This window comes from Pongo abelii, chromosome 12 (assembly GCF_028885655.2).
Source record: "Pongo abelii isolate AG06213 chromosome 12, NHGRI_mPonAbe1-v2.0_pri, whole genome shotgun sequence".
NCBI lineage: Eukaryota > Metazoa > Chordata > Mammalia > Primates > Hominidae > Pongo > Pongo abelii.
The window spans coordinates 69,438,398-69,463,303 of NC_071997.2; the positions used below are offsets into that span (position 1 = coordinate 69,438,398).

Below are 24,906 nucleotides of genomic sequence, written 5' to 3' on the forward strand. Positions count from 1 at the left end.
TGTTCTTGGCTTGTTTGTATTTGTAAACTTTAAATATTCCATTTTAAAATTATAATATAAGCTTCTTAACAAAATCTAGTTGTAAAAAGACACTGTATTTTCCTTCATTTTGGAGGAAATAGGGAACTCTTTCCCTATTTCTCCAGGAAAGAGAAAAGCAAAAAATCAGAATATCAATTTGTACTGACAAATCATTTGGTACTAAATTCTAAAGACACGTAGAGTGCATAAAGAACTGATGGCTTGATTAGCTCTTGTGGCACAATTGAAGGAGCTGTCTCACAGATTCTTGATTTGGAGAAACACTTTGATCTTTGTTCAAGTCAATTCATGAACATCAACTGACAAGACTGCATGAAACACCCTGATGGTTAGGTCCAAACTCCAAGCAAACTATTTAGTTTCATTAAGGGCTTCCAGAAAAGGTGACCAAGACAATCCTTTCAGAAGCCAACATGCAAGTGACTCTTTAAATTCTAATGTGCACAATGTATGACCAAGGGCTAACACACATATAAGCAATCAGTCAAGTATAGGAATATCTACTTTGTGACAAAAAGGAAAGCCACATTTCAATTTCACTCTCATCAAGGCATTGCAAGATCCTTATACAGTATCAAAACTCTACGTCATTAATATCTCACAGGCAGAATAGTTTAAAATAGCACTAAAATAGTTGTGCATATTTTTTAATGAAGAGAGAAGAAAATAAACTTGCTAAACATTTCATAAAATAGAGTAAGATGTTAAGAAATTAATTAGAGGGCTTTCTTTTCTATAGTTAATTTTTTAATTGCAGTTTAACCCCCTTTTAGAAAGGGGATTGTTTCAAAGGGCTCATTTTTGCACCCACCCTGTCAAAGAAGGTCAGAAACACTCAAGTATAAAGTCACTGCACTACTGTGGCACAAACAGTTTCTGCGGCTAAAATCAAACAAAGACCAATTAAACTAATCATAACGTTCCAGTGAACACAAGGAAGCTCACCTGGTATTTCTGGACTTCTTTCGTGAATTTTCAAATCTACTCAGTTCTTGGTATTATAATTACCTTGACCAAAATACTGTGAAATTACTGCTCTGATCTACTAATGGCTGAAAAAATCAAGTCGTTGTGGTTTCATGCCAAGGGGCCATAGCAAGGTGGCGCAATGATTTCTGACACAGAAGACAACTTCTAAAAACTCGAAAGGGAAAATTAACGGGATGTGGTTTACATTGCCAAAGACTGTTCATTAATTACCAATTTAATCACTGCTGGAGGCATGACATTACAAAAATCTGGCTGAAAGTTCTAATAGATTATGAAGACCACCTAAGAAGAGTGACCAAGAAATGTACAAAACAATTAATACTGTTTCACTGCTATCAAAGACACTCAGATTATTTTACATCAAGTGAAGCAAAGGAATTAGTAGCTTCACAGTGCCACCACTAGGAACTGTAAATACAATAGCACACAATTAGTAATGCACATGTGACTTTTCGTTCAAGGCATATATCCTTGGGAAAGCAGAACATGATAAGAAGAACAAAAGAAACATTAAAAAATGAAATGAATAAAGATTTAAACTCTACTCTTGTGCATGCTGAGCAATAACAAAATAGGCAATATAAAATACAGCTTTAGTAATGGTGATATTCATCCTGGGATGTTCAACACGGCACTGAACAGCCATATGGAAAATGTCCACAGCCATTATTACTTGCATAAAAGGAGTGTTTCTGATGCTAAGACACCTAGCCCTAGCTTCATGCATTCATGGCAACCTCAAATAAGACTTTTGAGGCTAGGGGTTCACGGCCACATAATAGAAAAGATGCTTGAGGTTTTTCTTTTCCTCCACAACAATGCTGGTATTTTGTATGACTTTGAAGATATGCTAGCAAGCTAACAATATGTTTTCTAAGAAGTCTAGTAACTATTGTTAGGATAGCAGACTTGAAATCAACTTACATTTAGACATAATAGATAAACTATTATTTAAAATAATACGGAATAAAAACCGCTGCTTTGTATAGAGCTATTTAGGCTGAACATAGAAGTATGCCAGCATTCTTCTCCTCTAAAATGCAACTATAAAAAGATCAGCTCTACATTCAAAGTGTCTTACTGGTCTGAAATGGATTTTGTACATTAAATCTTTTGGTGATTGTGCTGAAGTAAAAAATAAGGATGTATTTTCATTTCAGTGCCCTGGGCATAGACATTCCAGCTCATAAGGAGAATAAAAATTCCTGAATAAAATCTGTATGTTATTAAAGGTTTTAGATTTTTTAACTAAAAACTCACTCTACATGTTATTAAAGGTCTTAGATTTTTTAATAAGTGATAATTGATGTCCTTTCACACAAAATTACAAATGTAAAGTTAATGTACTTCTTCCTAACAGTAGAATTGATAATACGTGTAATTAGGAAAAATACAAAATTTTAACTTGAACTTAATTTTAAAGCTTTGATTCCTAAGAGGCTATCTATTTAACTAACACAGCCAATATTCATAAATATGTAAGTATAATCTCATACATATTTTTATGATGATATATACTTAGAACACACATATATGAAAACTACAGAAAAAGTTACTATTAGAGATTATCAAAAAAAGTTTAGTGTTTTTTACCAATTGAATGGCAAATCCTTCTTTTATTATTTGGAGAAGATCTAGTGATCTTACCTAAATCTGCTACAATTATCAGCATGACAGACTAGTGCCATTTAAATGAATAATTTCCAATCAACATCAAAAGTACATGGTTGATGTCTCACTCTTCATGGCAATAAAATACCTGTCAAAGGTTTAATTTGCAAAAGAGCAACTTGCATTCTCTTAGTTCTCTTAAGCCATTTGGATTCATTTCCAAAGCCAAGTTTAAAAAAAGTCACTGTGTGGTTACTGGTCTTTGCAGTTAACTAAGAGCTGACCAAACTAAAATCCTTTCCCACATATACTGTTTTCTTTAGAGGATTCAAACGTTCCTTCAGGTCTTTAAAGATGGATACTGCAAACCTTCCAGGACTTGCTGCTAACCTGCAGTTTGATCCTGCTACCTGTTATGTGAGAAAAGGCTCCTAAATCAGTTGAGTGTAATGGGTGGGCCATTATGCTAACAGATTAAATGTTAGGAGAAAAACTTCAAGTCTGTTTTATAATAGCATCGTAATTACTTCCTGATAGTTCTTTCTAAAACGCATCCAGATACCTAACAACTATCTGCAAACCATACTCTTATGCTACGTAATTAGTTTCAACAAAACAAAAACAAACATATTTATAAATTCATTGATCATTATGATTAGACTAATTAGACTGAAGTTTCATCCTGATTCTCTTTTTAGATTTGTTTAGATTTTCTACTTATAAAATAGATTTTATTCTGTTAAAAAAGTTATAATTAAACATATATAGCATCATTCTTCTGATATGTTCAAAATGCTTCACTAATATGCTAACAAAAATTCCAAGGACTGTGGGTAACAGGACTATCATCCTTTATTTTGCTTAGAGTGTATGAATTCTAAACTTAAGCACCTCAGATGCAAACATCCCTTTCAGATACCTATACAAGTAGATAAGTATTATTAAATATAACGGTGGGCTTATTAAATGCATTTTTAAAAAAGCAATTATATTCCAATGCAAAATAATTAGCAAAAGCATCTGAAACAGATTAGCTTTTATTTTTTATTTTTATTTTATTATTTTTTGAGATGGAGTCTGTTGCCCAGGGTAGAGTGCAGTGGCACAATCTTGGCGCACTGCAACCTCTGCCTCCTGGGTTCAAGCGATTCCTGTGCCTCGGCCTCCCGAGTAGCTAGGATTAGTGGTGTGAGCCACCGTGCCCGGGTAATTTTTTGTATTTTTGGTAGAGGTAGGGTTTCGCCATGTTAGCCAGGCTAGTCTCGAACTCCTGACCTCAAGTTATCTGCTCACCTTGGCCTCCCAAAGCATTGGGATTACAGGCGTGGGCCACCACACCCAGCCTATTTTTATTTTTTTGAGACAGAGTCTTGCTCTGTTGCCCAGGCTGGAGTGCAATGGCGCAATCTCCACTCACTGCCACGTTCACCTCCCGAGTTCAAGCAATTCTCCTGCCTCAGCCTCCTGAGTAGCTGGGACTATAGGCGTGTGCCGCCATGCCTGACTAATTTTTCTATTTTTAGTAGAGATGGGTTTCGCCATGTTGGTCACGCTGGTCTCGAACTCTTGACCTCAGGTGATCTGCCTGCCTCAGCCTCCCAAAGTGCTGGGATTACAGGCCAGATTAGCTTTTTAAAATTCTATTTGTACATGTCTGGATGAAACGTGTACGGGGAAATGGAGTAATAAAGAAAAATAATTAAAAAATATTTTCTTGAAAAAATTAACATTTTCTTCAAGTCTGTGCTTATATATTACGCAATCAAGAAGTCTCCTCTGAATTACATACTGGGTGGACTGCTGAAGCTACCAAACTCCTGAGTTGTAATTAAAAAAATCATTTAAAGTACATGTGGAAAAAAATGAAAAACACAAATATCACATCTAAAACTTACATTAGTAAAATCCAACCTTTGAAAATCTTCATAGAACAAAAGGAACAGGAAGAAAAGAAACATAAAATACAGACCCAGAGCAATGAAATCTGTCTCCTGTAGACATAATTTCAGGGAGCAAATGAAACAGGTTAAAGGAGTTTCTAAAGGCACAAAGATATGAATGAATCATATAAACGACTTTCATGAAAAAAAACTTGAAAGGCAATAAGTAGTTGTACCAAGTAGTCACTAAAATATGCAATGGTAGTCCTGCCAAAAATTTAGAAACATTAAAAGGTTTATGGTATCTGTGTTTGTGAGTTGTCCTTTAAGGGAAATTACAGCTTAAATCTTTCCTGAGGATAACTTAAGTGGAGTCTGTACGTAAGGGTCCACCCAATAAGAATACCGAGAGTTGTTTTCAGTGTCTTAGAAACAGCTTTCCAGGCTAGCAGCCTAAAGCTATACTCATTTTGGAAGGGAATGTTTTGCAGTGTTGTGATTCAAGGCAGAACTGAAAGCTGAACTCTAATCAGAGTCTCAGGATATGGGAAAAGCTGGTGTGTGTAAGGATTTGGCATACACACATCACAACAACAAAGAACGGTATCATAATGTACGATTCGAGAATAGCAAGGAAAGAATGATACAAGCTTAAGTCCCCAAGTGGCAAAAGTGATCTTATCTGTAACTGACTTCAGACAAGGGAACACTAACTTCCTCTGCTCAATTCTGCTTTAAAGAACTTCAGAGAAACATTTATTTTTCCTGTTTACAAACTTACTAAGAACCTCCTTATAGCAAAGTTTTCATGTTTAAGCTCATTTTTTACTAGTTGACACTCAGCGGATATGAAAAATAGCCTGTCACTATTTCCTTCATTTATTCATTCAACGAACATTTACTAAATACTACTACTTGGTGCTGGGGATACAAGGTCCTTGTACTTTGAAATAGTTCACAGTTGAATGAGAGGAAGAGATGTGTAATTAGATAATTATATTGGGATGAATGCATGCTATGGTAGAGAATAATAGAAAAAGATATAGGAAAGAGAATTAACTTCACTGCAAGGAGCCATGAGGACAATGTTTATAGAAGTGCTATTTCACTACAAACTAATAAGGGAAGATGGGTATTTCAAGGCAACAACAGCAAATGTGTGACACAAGAATGAAAGAGTATGGCACATTTTAGATACAGTAAGCAACTTATAACTGGATTGTAGAATGAAAAAAATGAGAGAAGTAAGAGATGAGGCTGTAAAGGGAGGGGACAGGATTTGCAAGGACATGAGGCCATGCTGAGTAGTTGGGAAGTTTATTCTCTTAGGTAAGTGGGGTTACCAGATGGATTTTGAGGCTTCATATAATCAAATGATCACTTAAGCTATTTCCCAGTTATCTCTTCTTTACATTTTATAAGGCTTTATTTCTTACAAGTAGACCTTTGCTTTCAATCCTTTAACCCTTTTCTGAATCCCCTGTAAATTCTCACTTTCTCTCAATCAGAACTAAATACAAAAGTCTCACAAGTAGCTAACTGTACTGCGTACACGGACATTGTCCCATGCACTACATGCTTCTATTTAAGTACTATAACAGCAATTATTAAAATAGCTCTTCTCATTATTTTTGGTATTCATCAGAAGGACTTAGTTTACTTGTACAGAAATAAAGTACAGAGGAATAAAATAAAGAAACTGCTAAAGTAAACCAGTGGTCCTTTAAGTAATAAATAAGAACTCCTATAACTCATTAGCCACCCCCCACCCCCCAAAACAAACTGTTAACTTGATTAAAAAGTGGGCTAAGGACTTGAATAGACATTTCTTCAAAGAAGACATACAAATGGACAACAGGTACAGGTACATAAAAAGATGTTCAATGTCACTAGTCATCAGGAAAGTGCAAATCAAGATCACAATGAGATATCACTCCATGCTTGTTTGAATGGCTATTATTTAAAAAACTAAAGCAGCAAGTGTTGGTGAGAATGTGGAGAAAGTGGAATCTTTGCACACTGTTGGTGGTAATATAAAGTAGTGCAACTGTTATGGAAAAACAGTATGAAGGTGCCTCAAGAAATTAAAAACAGAACTACCATATGATCTGGCAATCCCACTTCGGGGTACTTATCAGAAAAAGCTGAAATCAAGATCTTGAGGAGATTTTGGCACTCCTGTGTTCACTGCAGCATTGTTCACAATAGCCAAGATGTGAAAACCACCTAAATGTCTATTGACAGATGAACAGATAAAATGAATGTGGTATATATACAGAGGAATACCATTCAGCTTTAAAAAAGCAGGAAGTCCTGTCACATTCTACAATATAGATGAGCCTTGATGACATTATGCTAAGTCAAATAAGCCAGTTATAGAAAGACAAATACTGCATGATTCCACTTATATGAAGTATCTAAAATAGTCAGATTCATGGAATCAAAGAGCGAAATAGTGGTAGACAGGGACTGGAGGGAGGGAGAAATGGGCAGTTACTAATCTACAGGAATAAAGTTTCATTTAAGCAACATGAATAAGTAATGAAGACCTGCAATAAAACATTGTATCCACTCAAATTTTTAAAAAAAGTGTAGCTCTAATGTTAACTGTTCTTACCACAATAAAATGTTTAAAAAATTGAGTCTTCTAATCTATGAACATAACATGCCCTTCCATTTATTTACTATATCTTTCAGAATGTTTTAGTTTTCTGCCTAAAGGTCTTGCATATTTCTTGTTAGCTTTATTCTTAGCATACTATGTATTTTTAATGTTCTTTTAAATATTTTAAAACTTTTGTTTATAATAAAAAGATAAACTTAAAGATGTAATTTACATCTAGTAATATGCACCCATTTTAAATTTGATGTTTTAACGAATGTATATACCTGTGTAATCAGACACAATAAAGCTATAAATCTTTTCTATCCCTCTAGAAAGTTTGCTCATGATATCTCACCTACCCTGGCATCAGGCAACCACCAATCGGCTTTCTGTCATGCTACAGTAGTTTTGCCTGTTGTAGAATTTCATGTGAATGTAATTATATATGTCCTCTTTTGTGTTCTCAGCATAATATCTCCAAGATTCATTTACATTATTGTGCATCTCAGTGTCCTGTTCCTTTGTATTGCTGGGTAATATTATATTGCATGGCTATATCAGGATGTGTTTATTCATTTGTCTGGTGATGGACATTTAAATTTTGTCCTGTTTCTGGGTACTACAAACAAAACTGCCATGAAATTTTGTGTAAAAGTCTTTGAATAACCATGTGTTTTTAGTTTTTTTGGTTATATACCTTAAAATGGAATTGCTGGGGTCATGTAAGTGTATGTTTAGCTTTATAAGCAATGGCCTGTTTTTCAAGATGGTTGTACCATTTTACATTCCTACTGGCAAAATGTGAGAGTTCTAGTTGCTCCAGATTCCTCCCACACTTGTTACTGTCAGTCTTTTAAATTTTAGTCATTCTCATAGTGGTATCTCACTATGGCTTTGAGTTTCATTTGCTTGATAACTAATGATACTAAAGACATTTCTTATGTGCTTGTTGGCCATTTGTGTATCTTATTGAAATATAATTTATTTTCACATTTTGGGAGGCCGAGGCAGGTGGATCACGAGGTCAGGAGATCGAGACCATCCTGGCTACCACGGTGAAACCCTGTCTCTACTAAAAATACAAAAACATTAGCCAGGCATGGTGGTGGGTGCCTGTAATCCCAGCTACTTGGGAAGCTGAGGCAGGAGAATGGTGTGAACCCGGGAAGCGAAGCTTGCAGTGAGCTGAGATTGTACCACTGCGCTCCAGCCTGGGTGACATGGCGAGATTCCACCTCAAAAAAAAAAAAAAAAGCATTTATTTTCAAATATTAATTTTATGTCTAGTAATCTTGTAATTTTGGGGGAATTTTCTATGTACAAGTCATACTTCAGGTGAATAATGGTAATTTTATTGGTCTCTTTTCATATGTTATACCTTTTTATTTCTTTTCCCCGTCTTAGGTTCCCCATTATGATATTGAACAGAAGTGATAGTGGACTTTCCTGTCTTTTAATCTGTCACAAATGGAAAGCTTTCAATATTTCACAATTAAGTATGTTTGCTATAGGCTTTTTATACATACATTTTAGCAGATTAATAAAGTAATAAAGTTCCTTTCTATCCCTAGAGGCTAAGAAACGTGGTTCTTTTCTCTCTGTGGATCATGAATGGATGTTGATATTTTTCCAATCTTTTTCTATATCTGCTTGATTTTTCTTCATTCTGTTAATGTTGTCAATTACATTGCTTGAGTTTTGAAAAATTAAACAATCTTGCATTCCTAGAGTAAATCCAAATTGACCATGGTATGTTAATTTTTAAAAATACTTCTGGGTTGAATTTTTAAATATTTTCTATAGGATTTTTACATCTATGTTCATAACTGAAATTTGCCACTAATTTTCCTTTCTTACAATAGAGTGATTTTGTTTTTAAGAAAAGCTAGATCATAAGAATGCCACATATTTATGCTTTATTCCATTGGGACACTTGTTCTTGGAAGTCAGCCACCATGCTATGAGGAAGCCCACACTAGAGAAGCAGAGAGACCATATGGAGAGGCCACATGTAGGTGTTCCAACTGACAGTCTGGCAGAGGTCTTATTAGCTGAAAGCCAGCCCCAGACGTCATGGAACATAAACAAGCCACTACCACTGTGTCCTATCTGAATTCTTAACTCACAGAATCTATTAACCTAATAAGATGGTTGTTTTTTGCCAGTAAGTTTTGCGGTGTTTTTTTTTGTATTTTTTTTTTTTTTCTGTAAGTAGAGATGGGGTGTCACTGTTGCCTAGGCTGGTCTCAAACTCCTGGGCTCAAGTGATCCTCCCACCTCAGCCTCTCAAAGTGTTGGGTATAGGCGTGAGTCACCATGCCTAGCCCTGCAGTGGTTTTTAATGCAGCAATAGATAACTTGAAAGAGGAAGGGTGGGAAAATATCTTGGGACTATTCAAAGCATAGTCTCATAAGCAATAGGGTACTTCTTTGGGTAAATGTGAAACACATGCAACAAGATGACCAACTTGGCATGTAGCTACCTAGCTATATGGCATAGAGCTGCTCTTTCTGGGAAAAACAACTACTAACACATGATGGTGCTGTGGTGAGACTGTCACAGTTTTCTGATTCATGAAGATGTTTGCGTCCTCCTAAATTTTAAGGGCTCCTATTATTATACATTCATTATTATCTGTGAAGCACTACACAAAAATATGTATAAAAATGTGGTTTAATACAAGGATGGCAGTATATGATAGGAAAGTGGACTGACTCTGGAATCTAATAAGGCTCAGGTTCAAATCCTGGATTCACCATTTACTGACTCTGTGACCTTGTACAAGTTACCTTGCCTATTGGCCTCAGTTTCCATGGAGTTAAGTAAAACAAAATTATTGTTCCTGAAATACTTAGTAGGTATTCAACAAATAACAGACATCAGTATTATATTCTAACATTTCCAACAAAATTAACTTCCATTGACAAAATACAATCTTAGAGTACAACTACAGTTATAAAATATAAATTAACAAAAAACAGATTATTCATGTATATGTGGAAATTATATTCCCAGATTTTACTTTTCCTCATCACTAACACTGCTCTGTAGGAATAATGACCAAATGGTCCTACAAGTATGAATTTATCTTTATCAGTTCAGTAAGTGCACCAAGTATTCACAATGTACAGTCTGTAGAAAAATAACATAGCAGAAATACAAGCAAATTACTTCCCTCCTCCCCATGATTACAATGAACAACTTATGGTCTTTTTTAACCAATGCTCCTCACATCACTTAGCTGCCTGTTGCAGAATGGGGTGGCTGCGTTGGTATTGTGCTTATTCCCCGCCTTTAAGGCTGCATCTCTTCTTGCTTGCTCAAGCAGAACTCTTGCTCTTTCCTTAAGTTCTTCTTGTCTAGATAACAATCGATGCTTAAAAGCAAAGATACAGAATTAGAAGCCAAAAAAAGAATGGGTAATCTACATTTGTAAACTAATGAAAGGTTAGACAATCTGCTGAAATAATAGAGATTATGAATAAGATTGTAGCTTCATGAGATTACCTACAGAGAATATTAATGTTGACTAGAAACCGTGGAACGAATATATAAATCTTGACATGAGGGAAATACATCTTTACTGTCTAAAACTGGATTAAATTTAATTATAATTTTATTAGAACATATTCTCATTAGGTATGAGGCTAATATATATTCTATATATTCTCAGTATTTGCTCATAAACACAGCATAATCTGACAAAGACATTTTTTAAAGTTCAGAGTTCTATTTTCAGTCTTATAGAATTGATAACAACATGTCTTCCAAATTTGAATGTTGATAAATATTAAATATCTGTGGCAATAATCCTTTAAATTCTTGAGAATGTTTACAGAAAATTCAAAGCTATTATATTTCATTTAAAAAAAGTAAAACTAGTCTTCTCCATTACTCACTATCCTTATAAGAAAACAACTGAAAATATTAGAATTGAAAAAGTATTCTCCTGGATTAATCTGTAATTTTACAGTATAATTTTGGAGAACAACAGATACTGTCCATCAACAGAGATCAGTTCTTAAACCAAAAGCACAAATATTCATACTCCTTATAGTCCAAATTCCTTTTTTTTCTACTAAGTAACCAACTTCTGGCTTTAGATGTCTATTACTATTATCAGATACTTAATTTCTTTTACTTCCCTTTCATTGCATAGTTTTGGTTCAATCATAAGTATCACTGTCAAGGAAAAGAAAGTAAGTATAGCTATTACTTTATTTCATATTATGTGAAACCATCTTTTTTAAGATTAGTTCAGCATTTTTGGGTTTCTTTGTGGTTTTTATATTTTACTACAACTATTTTTTTAAAGCCTTTTTTTCTATAAACTTAAAGAAGAAAAGATTTTTCTTAAAGTGTACAATTCAGTGGTTTTTAGTATTTCATAAGGTTATGAACTATCACCACTACCTAATTCCAGGATATTTTCATCACCCAAGATTTTTAAGAGGATTAAACAAAAATTCTTAACTTAATAGATACAAATAAAATATATAAGTGATAATGATAAGTCTAAGTTCATGTTGAATAGGACACAATAGAATTTAGTTATAATATCAACAGTGTCTCAAAAACAGACAAAATTAATTAAATGAACACTGAATTTTCAGTCAAGACATCAGGCTGTTAATCCCTCTCCCACTAATAATAAGCAATGTAACATTGAGCAGGTCAGTTAAAAAATTACTGCATTCCATTACATGATGTGGAGTCAGACAGACCTGGGTTCAAATATCAGTTCCACCACTTAATTATGGGCAAGTTAATTTCTCTAAGCCTCAGTTTCCTCATTTATAAAATAAGGACAGAAATAGACCAACTCTCAGAAGGACACGGCAAAGATTAAATAATAGCATAATGTACTGAGCAATGGCACGTGGCAAGCACTGAATAAACATTAACTACTTGTTTTAATCCCTCGATTTCCTAATCTTTGAAATGAGGGATCATCTTTAAGATCTCACTAGCTCTAAATTCTGTGATTTTATAGTCTTTTGGTGATTCCAACCAGCTACATGGACAGTGAAAAAATGTTTTGGTCTTAAGACCAAAATCAAATCACCAAAAGACTATAAAATCATCAATTGTGTTTAACAGCACATAAACACAGTTTTTTTTTTTTTTAAATTTTCCTGGCTAGAAATGCAATTCACTACAGAGATTTCAGAAATTAAATAGAAGTTAAAAAGAAAAAATAAACATTAGTAGTAGTCCTGGTACACAGAGATAATAACTGTAGAATCATGCTTTTTTTTTCACTTATTCTATTTTGAGCATTTTCTCATGGTCTTAAATGTTTTTTAAACATAATTTTTTTATTATTTTATTTTATTATTTTACTTTTTTGAGACAGGGTCTCACTCTGTCACTGAGGCTGGAGTCCAATGGCATGATCACAGCTCACTGCAGCCTTGACCTCTCAGGCTCAAGCGATCCTCTTACTTCAGCCTCCCAAAGTACTGGGATTACAGGTGAGCCAACATGTCCAGCCTAAAACTTGATTTTTAATTGGCTGTCTAAGATTATATTGTATAGATGCATCATACGTTAGTTAACTTGTCTTATTTTGCTGAACATTTAGGTTGCACACAATTTTTTACTATCATAAATCATAAATAATGCTTTTATGAATATCTTTAGAGGTAAATTTTTATTATATATATATATATTTTTTTTTTTTTGAGACGGAGTTTCGCTCTTGTTGCCCAGGCTGGAGTACAATGGTGCCAGCTCGGCTCACAGCAACCTCCGCCTCCCGGGTTCAAGCAATTCTCCTGCCTCAGCCTCCCGAGTAGCTGGGATTACAGGCATGTGCCACCACCCTGGCTAATTTCGTATTTTTAGTAGAGACGGGGTTTCTCCATGTTGGTCAGGCTGGTCTTGAACTCCTGACGTCAGGTGATCCACCCGCCTTGGCCTCCTAAAGTGCTGGGATTACAGGAGTGTGCCACAGTACCCAGCCGTATTATACAATTCTAATTATTTCCTTAGGAAAAATTCCTGAAAGTAGGATCTAATGAGATAAAGATTTTTAAGGAATTTGATTCACATTGTTAAATTGCCCTTCAGTAATGTTGACCACATTATATTTGGGTTACGATTATTTTTTAATGCTATTATGGTAAATAAAGATGTTACAAGCATCAAGTGGAGAAGCACAGACTTTGAAGACAAGGTTGCTTTTGAATTTAAACTTTAACATTTATCATGTAACCTTAAGTAACTCTGCAAACCTCAGATTTCCCACATATAATATAGAATTTGACTACTTACCTTATGGGTTATAAAGTTTAAGAGATAGGTGTAAGATATATAACTGTCATCACATGTATTAGGCACCCAAATGGACAACATTATGACTTTGTTAAGTATATAAAGCCATATTAAAGTTACTAAATTTCCTCTAATCCAATGGTCTTAATTGTAAGAGTTACTATTATTTTATGAACTACTAAGAACAAACGCTGTCAATTAAACTCTAATATACTATTATAAATAATATATATTGATTTCAGGGAAGCTAAAATGTAAAAAGATGTGTATCTGAGAATTGAAATACTGTGTACAAGAGAAACAGATTTTTAATTGTCCAAAATTCAGCTGCTATATACAATTTTGAAAGCCTACCAAATGTCAGCACCTATATTACAGTGTTTATTGTTAGACATTACTTTTGCCAATCCAGTGTCAATAAAAACCTTTAAACTTACCCTAAGCAAAATTCTGAATAAGCCAATGGCGAAAGAGAAAACATATATGGAGCTATGAATAAACATTGCTTCTATCATCCAGTACACTTTAATCATCTGAATAGAATCACAGAATGATAGTTTCACAGCTAAAGGGGTTCTTAAAGATTACTTCATTTAACATACATGGAAAATAAGATTGAGAGAGGCTAAATGGCTAGTTAACATGTCACACTACTAATTTTTGGGAGAGTCAAAATGAGATTCCAGGCTTCCTGATTCCCAGTCCAGGGTATTTTAAAATTTTAAACATCAATCAATTCCTAGTTTTAACTAAACATATTTGCCTTAAAAATCTGGTTTTTAAGAAAAATCTGACCAGGCGCGGTGGCTCACACCTGTAATCCCAGTACTTTGGAAGACTGAGGTAGGAGGATCACCTGAGGTCAGGAGTTCGAGACCAGCCTGGCCAACGTGGTGAAACCCCATTGGGTTCTTTGTACTAAAAATACAAAAATTAACTGGGCATGGTGGTACACACCTGTAGTCTCAGCTACTTGGGAGGCTGAGGCAGGAGAATCACTTGAACCCGGGAAGAGAAGGTTGCAGTGAGGTGAGATCACGCCACTGCACTCTAGCCTGGGTGACAGGGCAAGACTCCATCCCCCCCCCCCAGAAAAAACAAAAGAAAAATTTGTATTGAATATGACAATTTAGGGTCATCAAGTTCTTGCAATTGTCAATCACTAGATGTTTATTGATTATCTACTATGTGTGGACATTATGCTGTCCTGAAAGCTTTCAGAGAGATTTAGCTACTTAGGACTTTTGATTTGAGGTTTATGATTAGGAGAACAGGGGCTTGCTTTGACAGCTATTATATTTCTTTAATTCTAAGATGTAAATTCTTTCTTGACACCTCTGAAAACTTATAAATGGCAGAATCTTACACTCTCTGTCATCCAGGTGGCAGTTAAGACATGGTTGTCTACCTATATATATATTGTTTGATATTTCAGTTGGCATGATGGCAATTCCTTGATGTTTCCAGTCAACACCACTTGAGGACTATTTGAGAAAGAAACATAACTCCAGATTACTGTCTAAAAATCTTCTGTTGAAACCTTCTGGTAAAGCCAAGAAAGTGCCATTATCAATGAGTATACTGACTTGGAAGAAAATCCCAGAGACAGTTGTGGAGAAATGCTATAAATTCAGAGGTTCGGGCTGGGTGCGGTGGCTCACACTTGTAATCTCAGCACTTTGGGAGGCCAAGGCGGGTGGATCACCTGAGGTCAGGAGTTCAAGACCAGCCTGACCCACATGGAGAAACCCCGTCTCTACTAAAAATACAAAATTAGCCTGGTGTGATGGCACATGCCTGTGATCCCAGCTTCTCGGGAGGCTGAGGCAGAAGAATTGCTTGAACCTGGGAGGCGGAGGTTGCGGTAAGCCAAGATGGCGCCATTGCACTCCAGCCTGGGCAACAAGAGTGAAACTCTGTTTCAAAAAAAAAGAAAAAACAATTCAGAGGTTCCCCAATTTTTTGGTCTCAAAATCCCCATAAACGCTTAAAAATTATTGAGGACCCCAAAAACCTCTTGCTTATATAGATTATGTCTATTGATATTTGTCATTTTTGATATTAAAACTGATATATTTTTAAAATATTTTTTTCATTTAGAAGTAGCCACAATGAACTCATTAGATGTTAACACATTTTAATAGAAAATAATTACTTTAAAAAAAAAATTGAGAAGGGTGGCATTATTTTACATATTTTGTAAATCTCAATATAAAAGAAAGCAGCTGAATTCCTATATCTACTTTTGTATTCAATCTGTTGAGATATCACAAATCATGTAACTTCCAGAAAATGCCATCATACTCTTGTGAGAGAATGAGAGTGATAAAGGCAAACGATGCCCTAGTATTATTATGAAAATAGCTTTAACTTCGGGGGCTCTCTGAAAGGGACTTGGAGAACTTCAGAGGCCCCCAAATCTGGCTTTCAGAACCATTTACTGTAACAATGCTTTTGATGGCACAGAGGATAACTGTGAAAAAAAAAAAAAGGAATACCAACAGCTCTAAATCAAAAAGTGATTCAGAAGACCTGGATTCTAAATGTGAAAAACTTTTAGGAATACCTTAATCAATTTATTTTGCCTAAAATTTCCTCGTTATGTATACACAAGAGTGTTATATGATCAACTAATCTATGCCTAAATAAGTCTAAACGAGCTCTTTCAATAGCTATAAAAATTCTGAGTGATAGGAAAACCAGGTATCATAACTTTATTGACAATGTTGTTCTTTTTTGTTGTGGTACATAAAATAATAGTATATCTTGTAACTAATGGTACCGGAGATACAAGTAAAAACAGTAAATTATTAATATCATCAGTAAGAGAAAGGTTAAAACTGTACAATATTCCCTTCATGAGGAGAAATTTGGATGCTGCAGGGATTTTTAACCACAAGTAATGATGGGACTAAATAAACCAATTAAAATACCTAAGGAAAATGCTTTAAATGGGAAATATTTAATTTGGCATTATACATTTTTAGAATGATGTTCTTATTGAATGGAATATTGAAACATCTTTGATTTATTTTATAGTAGAATATTGTTTTTATAAGTAATATTTTTATTTGAAAAGTTGACATTCTTTATCCTTCAATTTTTTTCTCATAGCCTTATTACACAATATCCTTCAGTGTTGAAATTGGGATTTTTAGGCTTAAAATATTATATCATAAACCTTAAATATACAGCAGGTATATTTCAGGTTTTTCTTTTCTTGAGACAGGGACTCGCTATGTTACCCAGGCTGGTTTCAAACTCCTGGGCCGAAGCAATCCTCTTTCCTCAGCCTCCCAAATAGTGGGGACTTAGGCACACACTACTACATGCCTCAGGAGTTTTTATAATAGAAATTACACTTCACCTTTAACCATTTGTAACATCTATGAATGCAAAAAGAAACAAAAACAGAGAATAACTAATTACTAAATATAGTATTCAGCATTCTAACTCACTTACCTGGACTATTTTTGATGAATGATCTGCATGATTTAAAGTGGTTCTATCAGCATCTGGATCAGACTCCGTCTGCCTCAGGGAAGCATGTTTTTTCTTTGCAAGGTCTAGATCTCTACTATATGAGTATCCAAGTTTAGAAGTAGGAGATAAACTTGTTTTTTTGATAGGCGATGCTGGATCTGATCTGCATTCTAAGGATCTGGAATTCTCTAATTTTTCTTTCTCCAAGTTACTACCGATGTCTAGAGTTTGAAGCTTTTGTTCATCTGTCTCCTCACAAATAAAGGGTGGAGACATATCCTTCTTCCTATCACTAACATATAAGTCACTCAATTCTAAAGTCTCAGCTTTCAATAGTCTCTTTTTGCCTAACAAAACCTGTGCTTGGGTTGAATCTGTATTGGAACATATTCCAGGGTCATCAGATCCTGAAGTCCTTCCAGAGCTCTGCTGAGACTTCTGGGGTTCTGTGTCACTTTTAGTCCTGCGACAGTAAGGGGAGGCTGTGCTTGGACTAAGGTGATCATCAGGAGTTTGATGCTCACTTTCTGACTCTCCAACCCCACTATCATTTACAAATACAGAGTCATCCTGTGATAAGAAGTCTACTGCTCCGCTGATAGGCTGTTGTAGTTCAGGCTCCCGCTTCAGATCACTAAGCTCTGCATAGAATTTTTCTTGATCAACAGAACTGTTTGTATCTGTTTCATAGTTTCCAACTTTATATGTGCTTTTACTGCTGTTTTCCTCTATCTGAACGACATTTAGTTCTTGGCCACTGAAATGTGCCCTTATTTGATAGAGATAAGTCATAACAGTCAGTTTATCAGGAATTGCTAATAATACCATATCAGAAGGTTCCAATAATCGGGAAATTCCTATGCTGGCAAATCCATCGTATGCCTTCAAAGGAAGGAAAAACAAAAGATATATTGAACGGTTCACATAATTCACACATTTTAAAAAGAGCACATTTTAAATTTTTGTTGTTGTGGGTACATGTTATCGACATTATGTCACATGAAAAGAACAAATTTCCAAAAGTCAGACGTGTAAAAGTGGGCGGAGAGGCAAGAGAAAAAAGTGTAATAAATAAGAATTAAAATATTTTTTCCAATAAATGAAACAAGCAAAAATGAGAGTTAAATTTTTTAAAACTCTGAGAATGGACTTTCAAGATAAGGAACTAAAGTATAAAGAAACATTAGACTAATCCATATTGAGCTTTATCATTTCTATCAACCTCTCTTTTCCACGGTCATGTAATTGCAGTAATTTGTGAAGAAAAGCACAGGTAGATAAGTCAAAAGAACTAACTACTAGATTACCTAATATAAAATACAAATAAATGCAATTAAAGCCTAGAAACAGAAACATTTTTAAATGCTCAATTAAGACTGATTTTCATAATGAAAAGAGTGACTTCATTTAATTCATTCATTTTGGAAAGAATGAAATGTTTTGAGTACTACAACCTAGTTGAGAATGTGAGGCTGCATTGTATTATTTTTGTTAGCCTTTAAATGACTGTGGCACATCAGGTTTTTCTAGTTTTGAATAATCTAAGCTGTTTCTCAATTTACAATTAATTATTACTATCCTGAACTAACCCTTGAAAACAGCATTGTGTTGCTAGGAAGCATTAAAAGTATGGCTAAAGGTTTAGATATACTCTCAGAGAAAGTAAGAACCCTCTAGATATATTCTTGCTCTGGGAAGTAAAATGTTTACTCTTTTTAGCAACCTAGATTAAGGATTATAATTCAAAGTTTTTCTTAAAAACATGTTAGGAAATTATGTAACAATTCAGAATGAATCAGTCTTCTGTACTTACTTGTTAAAGTACATTGCTATGTTTGAATTTAATCTTTGTCTCATATTCTTGTAGTTTAACAAACATTATGGAACAAGTAAGAAAGAAAATGAAAAATAAATTGTGATATTAAAACCTCTTCAATTTTCACAGCACTAGGCTTCATAATATAGGTACCTCAAAATATTTACTAGAGAGAATGACTCAGTTGGTGTGCATGTATAGGCTTGGTTTGTTATTTTACATGTTTTAGGAAAATTGAAGTCATTTTCCTTTTCATGTGTCTTGACAACTTGACTGACAGGCATCAATTGCAGGCCATCAGGGAAAGCACCACAGGCAGTATTCTAAACATTCCCAAATTATCTAAAAACACTGACATATTGGTTAAGATCAGATGTCACAGGAAAATGCCTTTTTTAATTCAGCACTTTCTACAGACCCGGGAAAATGATTAGCTTCCTTGTGGGGAAACTCCTGCTGGTGTTTTGCTTCATGTAGCAATTCATTTTATGTACACTAATTACACTAAAAAAACATTCAAAAACAAACTAGGTTTCTTGTAAGCAAGGTTAAGGATTTATAAAGGACTTTTCCCATAGGTTAACCTCTTCTGCCATGGTCAACTAACTACCTACTGTTTTTCACCTGTTTGTGTGAGGTGAAAAAAGAGGTCTTTCTAAGAAAATTATGTTATTCATTTGTAGATGTTATTAAATTGGTAAGGAGGAGTTACTGCCAGTTATGTTATGCAACTGTATGAAATTTAAGACACAGGCATTGTTTTCCTATGGTGCTTTAAGTCCATTCAGGGGCACAAGGGTTATTGGGAAGAAATGTGTGAAGCTAGAAGTAATCTGCAGGTAGCAACTCAATGTAGCTATCAGGTAAGAAGTAGCAAATGATGAAAGGAAAGACTATGTAAAAACAATTATTTATTGAATAATACAATGAATAGAATCATCAAAGATAAAGCCTTTCAAAAGCCATGATTGTCTGTACTGAAAGATCTAATTGAAAAAAAATTTTAATGGGATAGTCTTCTGTATGGAGTCATATGTAAATCCAAAGTATGCTTACCATTATTAAGTTAATGAAAAGCTAATGTAAAGAAGTGTGACTTAAGCCTTACTGAGATTCCCCATATTCTTTACACATTTATAACGAGGTAAAATCAACAATATTTCTTTTTCAAAATTTTGAACAGTAAGTTGAAACATCCACTTTAAAAAATGGTTTATTTTATAATGCTCATGTCTGCATTTAAATTGGCTTACCATTTTTTTCAAATGTAAGAAAATGGAGGTAAAGCACTGCCATAACCAAAGATATAATTTAATTGTAATTAATGAAAAAGCAGCATTTCACTTTAATAGACACAGGCTCTCCAAAATTATACAAGAATTAATTCATGAGAACAGTTTACTTTATAACATGCCCATCCAAAGGGTAATTTCTATAAGAAAACTATACTGATTTTTAAAGATTATCTTTTTTTTTGGTGACATATTTCAATAGAAACTGCCAGGTTTTTATTGCTCTATGGCCAGCAGTATGCATTTGTGAAAAAACAGCATTTTTTGTTTGTTTGTTTGTTTTTGGACACGGAGTCTTGCTCTGTCACCCAGGCTGGAGAGCGGTGGCATGATCCTAGCTCACCGCAGCCTCGGGCTCCTGGGCTCCAGCGATTTCTCCCACCTCATCCTCCCAAGTAGCTGGGACTACAGGTGCATGCCACCATGCTGAGCTAACATTTTCATTTTTTGTAGAGATGGGGTCTTGCTACATTCCCCAGGCTGAAGAAACAAAATCTTTTTGATAGCAATACACATTTTTGGTTTTAGAGAGCAATACAAGTGAAAAATTGTTTTGATTTAAAGACTTGTTAATTGAACTTCTATCAAGGTCCCAAGACTTTGTATCACTAGTAATTTTAATTATTTAAAGTATGTTAAAAACTTTAGACCAGAGGTTATTAACCACTTTGTCTCATGAATCCTTTTGGCAATGGGTCCCTTCTCAGAATAATGTTTTACGTGGATAAAATACATAGAATTACAAAAGAAACCAATTATACTGAAAAATACACCTATGAAAGTATTACTTAAAATGAATTTGGAAAGTAGTAATATATGTGCTTTTTATGACAGCACTAATTATTTTGAAGAAGTTATAAGTTTAAAAGGTATTTGCAGATATCTGCAGCAACAACTATAGCATGACATGAAAATATCGAAAATATCTGTGATTTCTAAAGGTGACAAAGTCCCAGGCATGGCTAACACTATGGTGGCTTATTGCCTAAATTCATAATTGAAGGAAATGCTAAATTTCAGATGAGGAATTATGAAAGTAAAATGTATTTTTTCCCTCAACCATGTTCAAGCACACCCTGATTTCTACCCACAGATCACAGGTTAAGAACTGTTCTAAGACAACAATAAATTTCATTAATTTTTCAGTTGAAGAATTCAATTCAGTAGAAAAAAGCATTCAGTGCCTACTGTGTGCTGAGTCAGGTGCTTCCCTCCTTGCACACAGAACGCACATACTATGTGCTGGGGTAAACAGATAAGTCAGCCTGTGGCCACAGTTAGCTGGCCCAGGGCTCCAGCAACTCAGCCTTACACAGATGCCCTGAAGGCTGAAAGGATCGATATCCCCTTGCCCCATACCAGTTGGGAAGCTCTGATCTCAATACATTGATTAATTATGTGGGAAAATATAGTCATGTGTTGCTTAACAATGGGGATATGTGCTGAGAAATGCATTGTCAGGCGATTTTGCTGTTGTGCAAACATCACAGTGGGTACTTACACAAACCTAGATGGTACAGCCTACTACATACCTAGGCTATACCTAAGCTACAAAGCTGCACAGCATATTCCTATACTGAATAGTGTAGGTAATTGTAACACAATGGTATTTGTGTATCTAAACATAGAAAAGGTACAGTAAAAATAAAGTATTATAATCTTACGGTACATCACCATCTATGTGGTCTGTTTTTGACCAAAATGTTGTTATGCAGCATAATAACTGTATACGGTTTACCAGAAAATGAAAAGAACCAAGGTTTATATCTTTTTGTTTCTCAGAACCTAAGTATTCTCTCTTGCTTACCCATTAGGCAACCAACATATTTTCTAAACCATCCCCAACCAACATATTTTCTAAACTTACATAACAGCTATGGCACAACAGTTTTGAGTGCATTTTTAAAAAGCTAAATCTTAGAAAAAAAGCACTATGCTTTAACAAATATTCAACAGTTAAAAAGATAATATGCATATTATAATATGATGCCAACCTGGCACTTGTGGTCTTTAAAAGTCCATGATAAACCAGAGTAAACCATGTATCCTAATGAACCGCAATAAGCAGACAACCCTCTGTGAGTTGTAGTTATGACCTCATAAAACTGCCTCACTTCCTCCAAATTAATAAAGACCTGCAGAGAAGCCAAAATTGAAACTATGTATTTTTCTTGCTCATCAGTTCTTACCTTTTTGTTGTTCTCTTTAATATCTTGAGGATTCAGAGACTTGTAGTCACTGAGGGAGAAAATAGCACAGTGGGTACATATAGTATTTGATAAAAACAGCTGTTTTTAAAACAAACTGAATCTAAAAATTTGACATTCAATAATACTAAAGAGTAACCAGCAATTTCACAGCAATTCAATCAACAAAACTAATAGTGTGGAAAATTAAGGAAATAAATAAATAAATGAATAAAAACAGTGATTACACGTTTCACTGCCTGAAGTTTTCCATCTAAAAGAGAGGTTAAGGCAGGGGACCAAAGACTAGCCTTGACAACCAAATTTACTATGAGGTAATCCCTTGTTGTCAATGTAAAGAATTACAGGCTTATTTGTCTCATCTCATTTTAACACTAACACAATTTTCATAATAATGTGAAGTCAGTTCTTTGAGATTAAGGAGAAAAACCATTTTTTTTTTTTTTTTTTTGAGATGGAGTTTCGCTCTTGTTGCCCAGGCTGGAGTGCAATGGCACCATCTTGGCTCACTGCAATCTCTGCCTCCTGGGTTCAAGCGATTCTCCTGCCTCAGCCTCCCGAGTAGCTGGGATTTCAGGCATGCGCCACCACGCCTGGCTAATTTTGTATTTTTAGTAGAGACGGGGTTTCTCCATGTTGGTCAGGCTGGTCTCGAGCTCCTGACCTCAGGTGATCCGCCCGCCTTGGCCTCCCAAAGTGCTGAGATTACAGGCGTGAGCCACCACGCCCAGCCACCACTTTCTTTAAAAAGAGAAGATTGTTTTTAGGTATGAAAAAGGAAAAGCTTTCTGACATGTATCTCTCAAAAGCAAGAGGTGGGGTAATAAAACAAATATAAATTATTTCAGGATGTGCTAAGAAATTATTTTATGTTCTTTTCAAAAATGTCTATCACTTACAAAATATAGGGAATGGAAAATGTTTCTACTTACATTAAATCTGGTCTAAAGTGGTGTAATATTGCACAAAAAGATAAACCATTTCTCCACGATGTAGTAAAATTGGTGATTTTTACTCCTCGGTAGTTCTTTGTAACTTCTTTACACCACACAAGCAAAGACTGACTAGCATTTGGCTTTCGCCCCAAAACAGGACTTGGTATAGGGCTTGGCTAGAAAAACATGAAAAGGGGAAAACATTAAAAGAATTTAATGGAAGATGAAAATTAACATTAATTGACCTAATCAGATCATTTGAACCCTTTGATGTCAGTTTAGATCCTTCACAACTGACAATTCACGACAACTGTAACCTCCAAGAGGAAGGAGACATAAATCTTAAATTATCTTCAGTTTTAGCCCTTGGCATTTGCCTGACAAGGATGTAGATATGCAAGATTTTAAACTTACACATAAGAACAGGCCAAGAGCTTTACTGATGGAAACATCATGTTAAAGTTTTGAAATACTTAAGGCTAAATACCTATGTATTCTCACACCCTCAAAATTTCCCCCAAATGCAATCATGTACAAATACGGTTCCTTTTTGACTAGGTTAAAAATAATGTATTTCGAGGTCCAAATGTCACACAAATTTTTAGTAGTGGAAAGATTAAAATTATCATTAGTTTTAAAAATACAGTAATCATATATGCATTTTAAGTAAATAGCACAATGATAACCATATTCAAACATGCTTCTTATATAAATTTAATGATGGCAAAACAGTTTTAGAGTTATTAGCAACAGTCAGCTGTTGGTAGCAACAGCACACAATAGTATGTATTTTGGATGTGCTCAAAATATTTTCTAATTATCACTGAGAGCTACTTTTGAATACCAGGTGAGTTAGTAGTGTGTGTGTTTTAAATCGTTAAGTATATACTTTTACCCTTGTTCATATACTTAAAACATCAATAATAATAACAAACCTAAGACTATATAGTAACAATTTTATTCTAAACTTTTATTATTATTAAAACCATGTCATTTTCTTTTACTGAATAACAACTGCATTTTGTGATGGTAACCTTAGAGGCTAGTACAATTGAAAACTACAAAGAAAACTGCTAAATGTTTCCGGACTTTAAATCTTGCTACTAATTAAAAGTGCTAGCTATTATAAGAAAAGTTACATATTAAATAGAGGCCCTCTAAAGTAAAATGAAAAGAGAACAAGTATTTACTCCTAATATCATTTAAGTTTAAAAAGCAAAGCATTCTTACTACACTGCTTACCTAAGAAAGATCAATGATGCCCCCACTTGACAAAAGCATGTTAGTACCAAACAATTAAAATCATCAACCCCACATAAGTATGATTTATGCATTCACTACTTCTGTGAGAAGACTACTAAGAAACACCGCTAAAATAACTTTTCATTTTTTATTCACTGTCAGATTAATAAAATATTATGTAAACAACCATAAATCTAGCAAAATGCTGTTCTTTAAATGATCATCTCTGCAAAGTCAATGCTGAAAAGCTCACAGGTCATAAAAATCAACAGTTTGGATCAATTCGACTTAATATAATGAAGTAGATAAAAACGGAATCCCAATATACTAAATTTACTTTAGAAAAAATAATAGCTAACTAGCAATCTAGTGTAAAAATGAACTATTAAATATCTTTTCATGTAATGATCCACTGTGACTTTCAAATCCCTCTAGTCACTTAACCTGGAAGTAAAGTGAAGAGTGGTTTATGGATAAGTTAGGGGATCACTGAACTAGGTAGGCATAAACATTTTTTTCTTAGACT

General features: G+C 34.5%; 1 protein-coding gene across 50 annotated transcripts in view; it reads right to left on the bottom strand.

Moving 5' to 3' along the window:
• The window catches only part of EHBP1 (EH domain binding protein 1), a 375,583-nt gene that overhangs the window by 81,183 nt on the left and 269,494 nt on the right, over positions 1-24,906 (bottom strand). For 36 of the 50 annotated variants that reach the window (XM_054547478.1, XM_054547468.1, XM_054547488.1 and 33 more), the window contains 4 exons: positions 23,136-23,314; positions 22,186-22,234; positions 16,868-17,770; positions 10,362-10,505 (listed from right to left, as the gene is read on the bottom strand). In XM_054547478.1, the coding sequence (XP_054403453.1) occupies positions 10,362-10,505; positions 16,868-17,770; positions 22,186-22,234; positions 23,136-23,314 (1,275 nt within the window). The remainder of the gene's footprint in view (positions 1-10,361; positions 10,506-16,867; positions 17,771-22,185; positions 22,235-23,135; positions 23,315-24,906) is intronic. The other 14 variants (XM_054547505.1, XM_054547504.1, XM_024242302.2 and 11 more) reach the window with 1 other exon arrangement.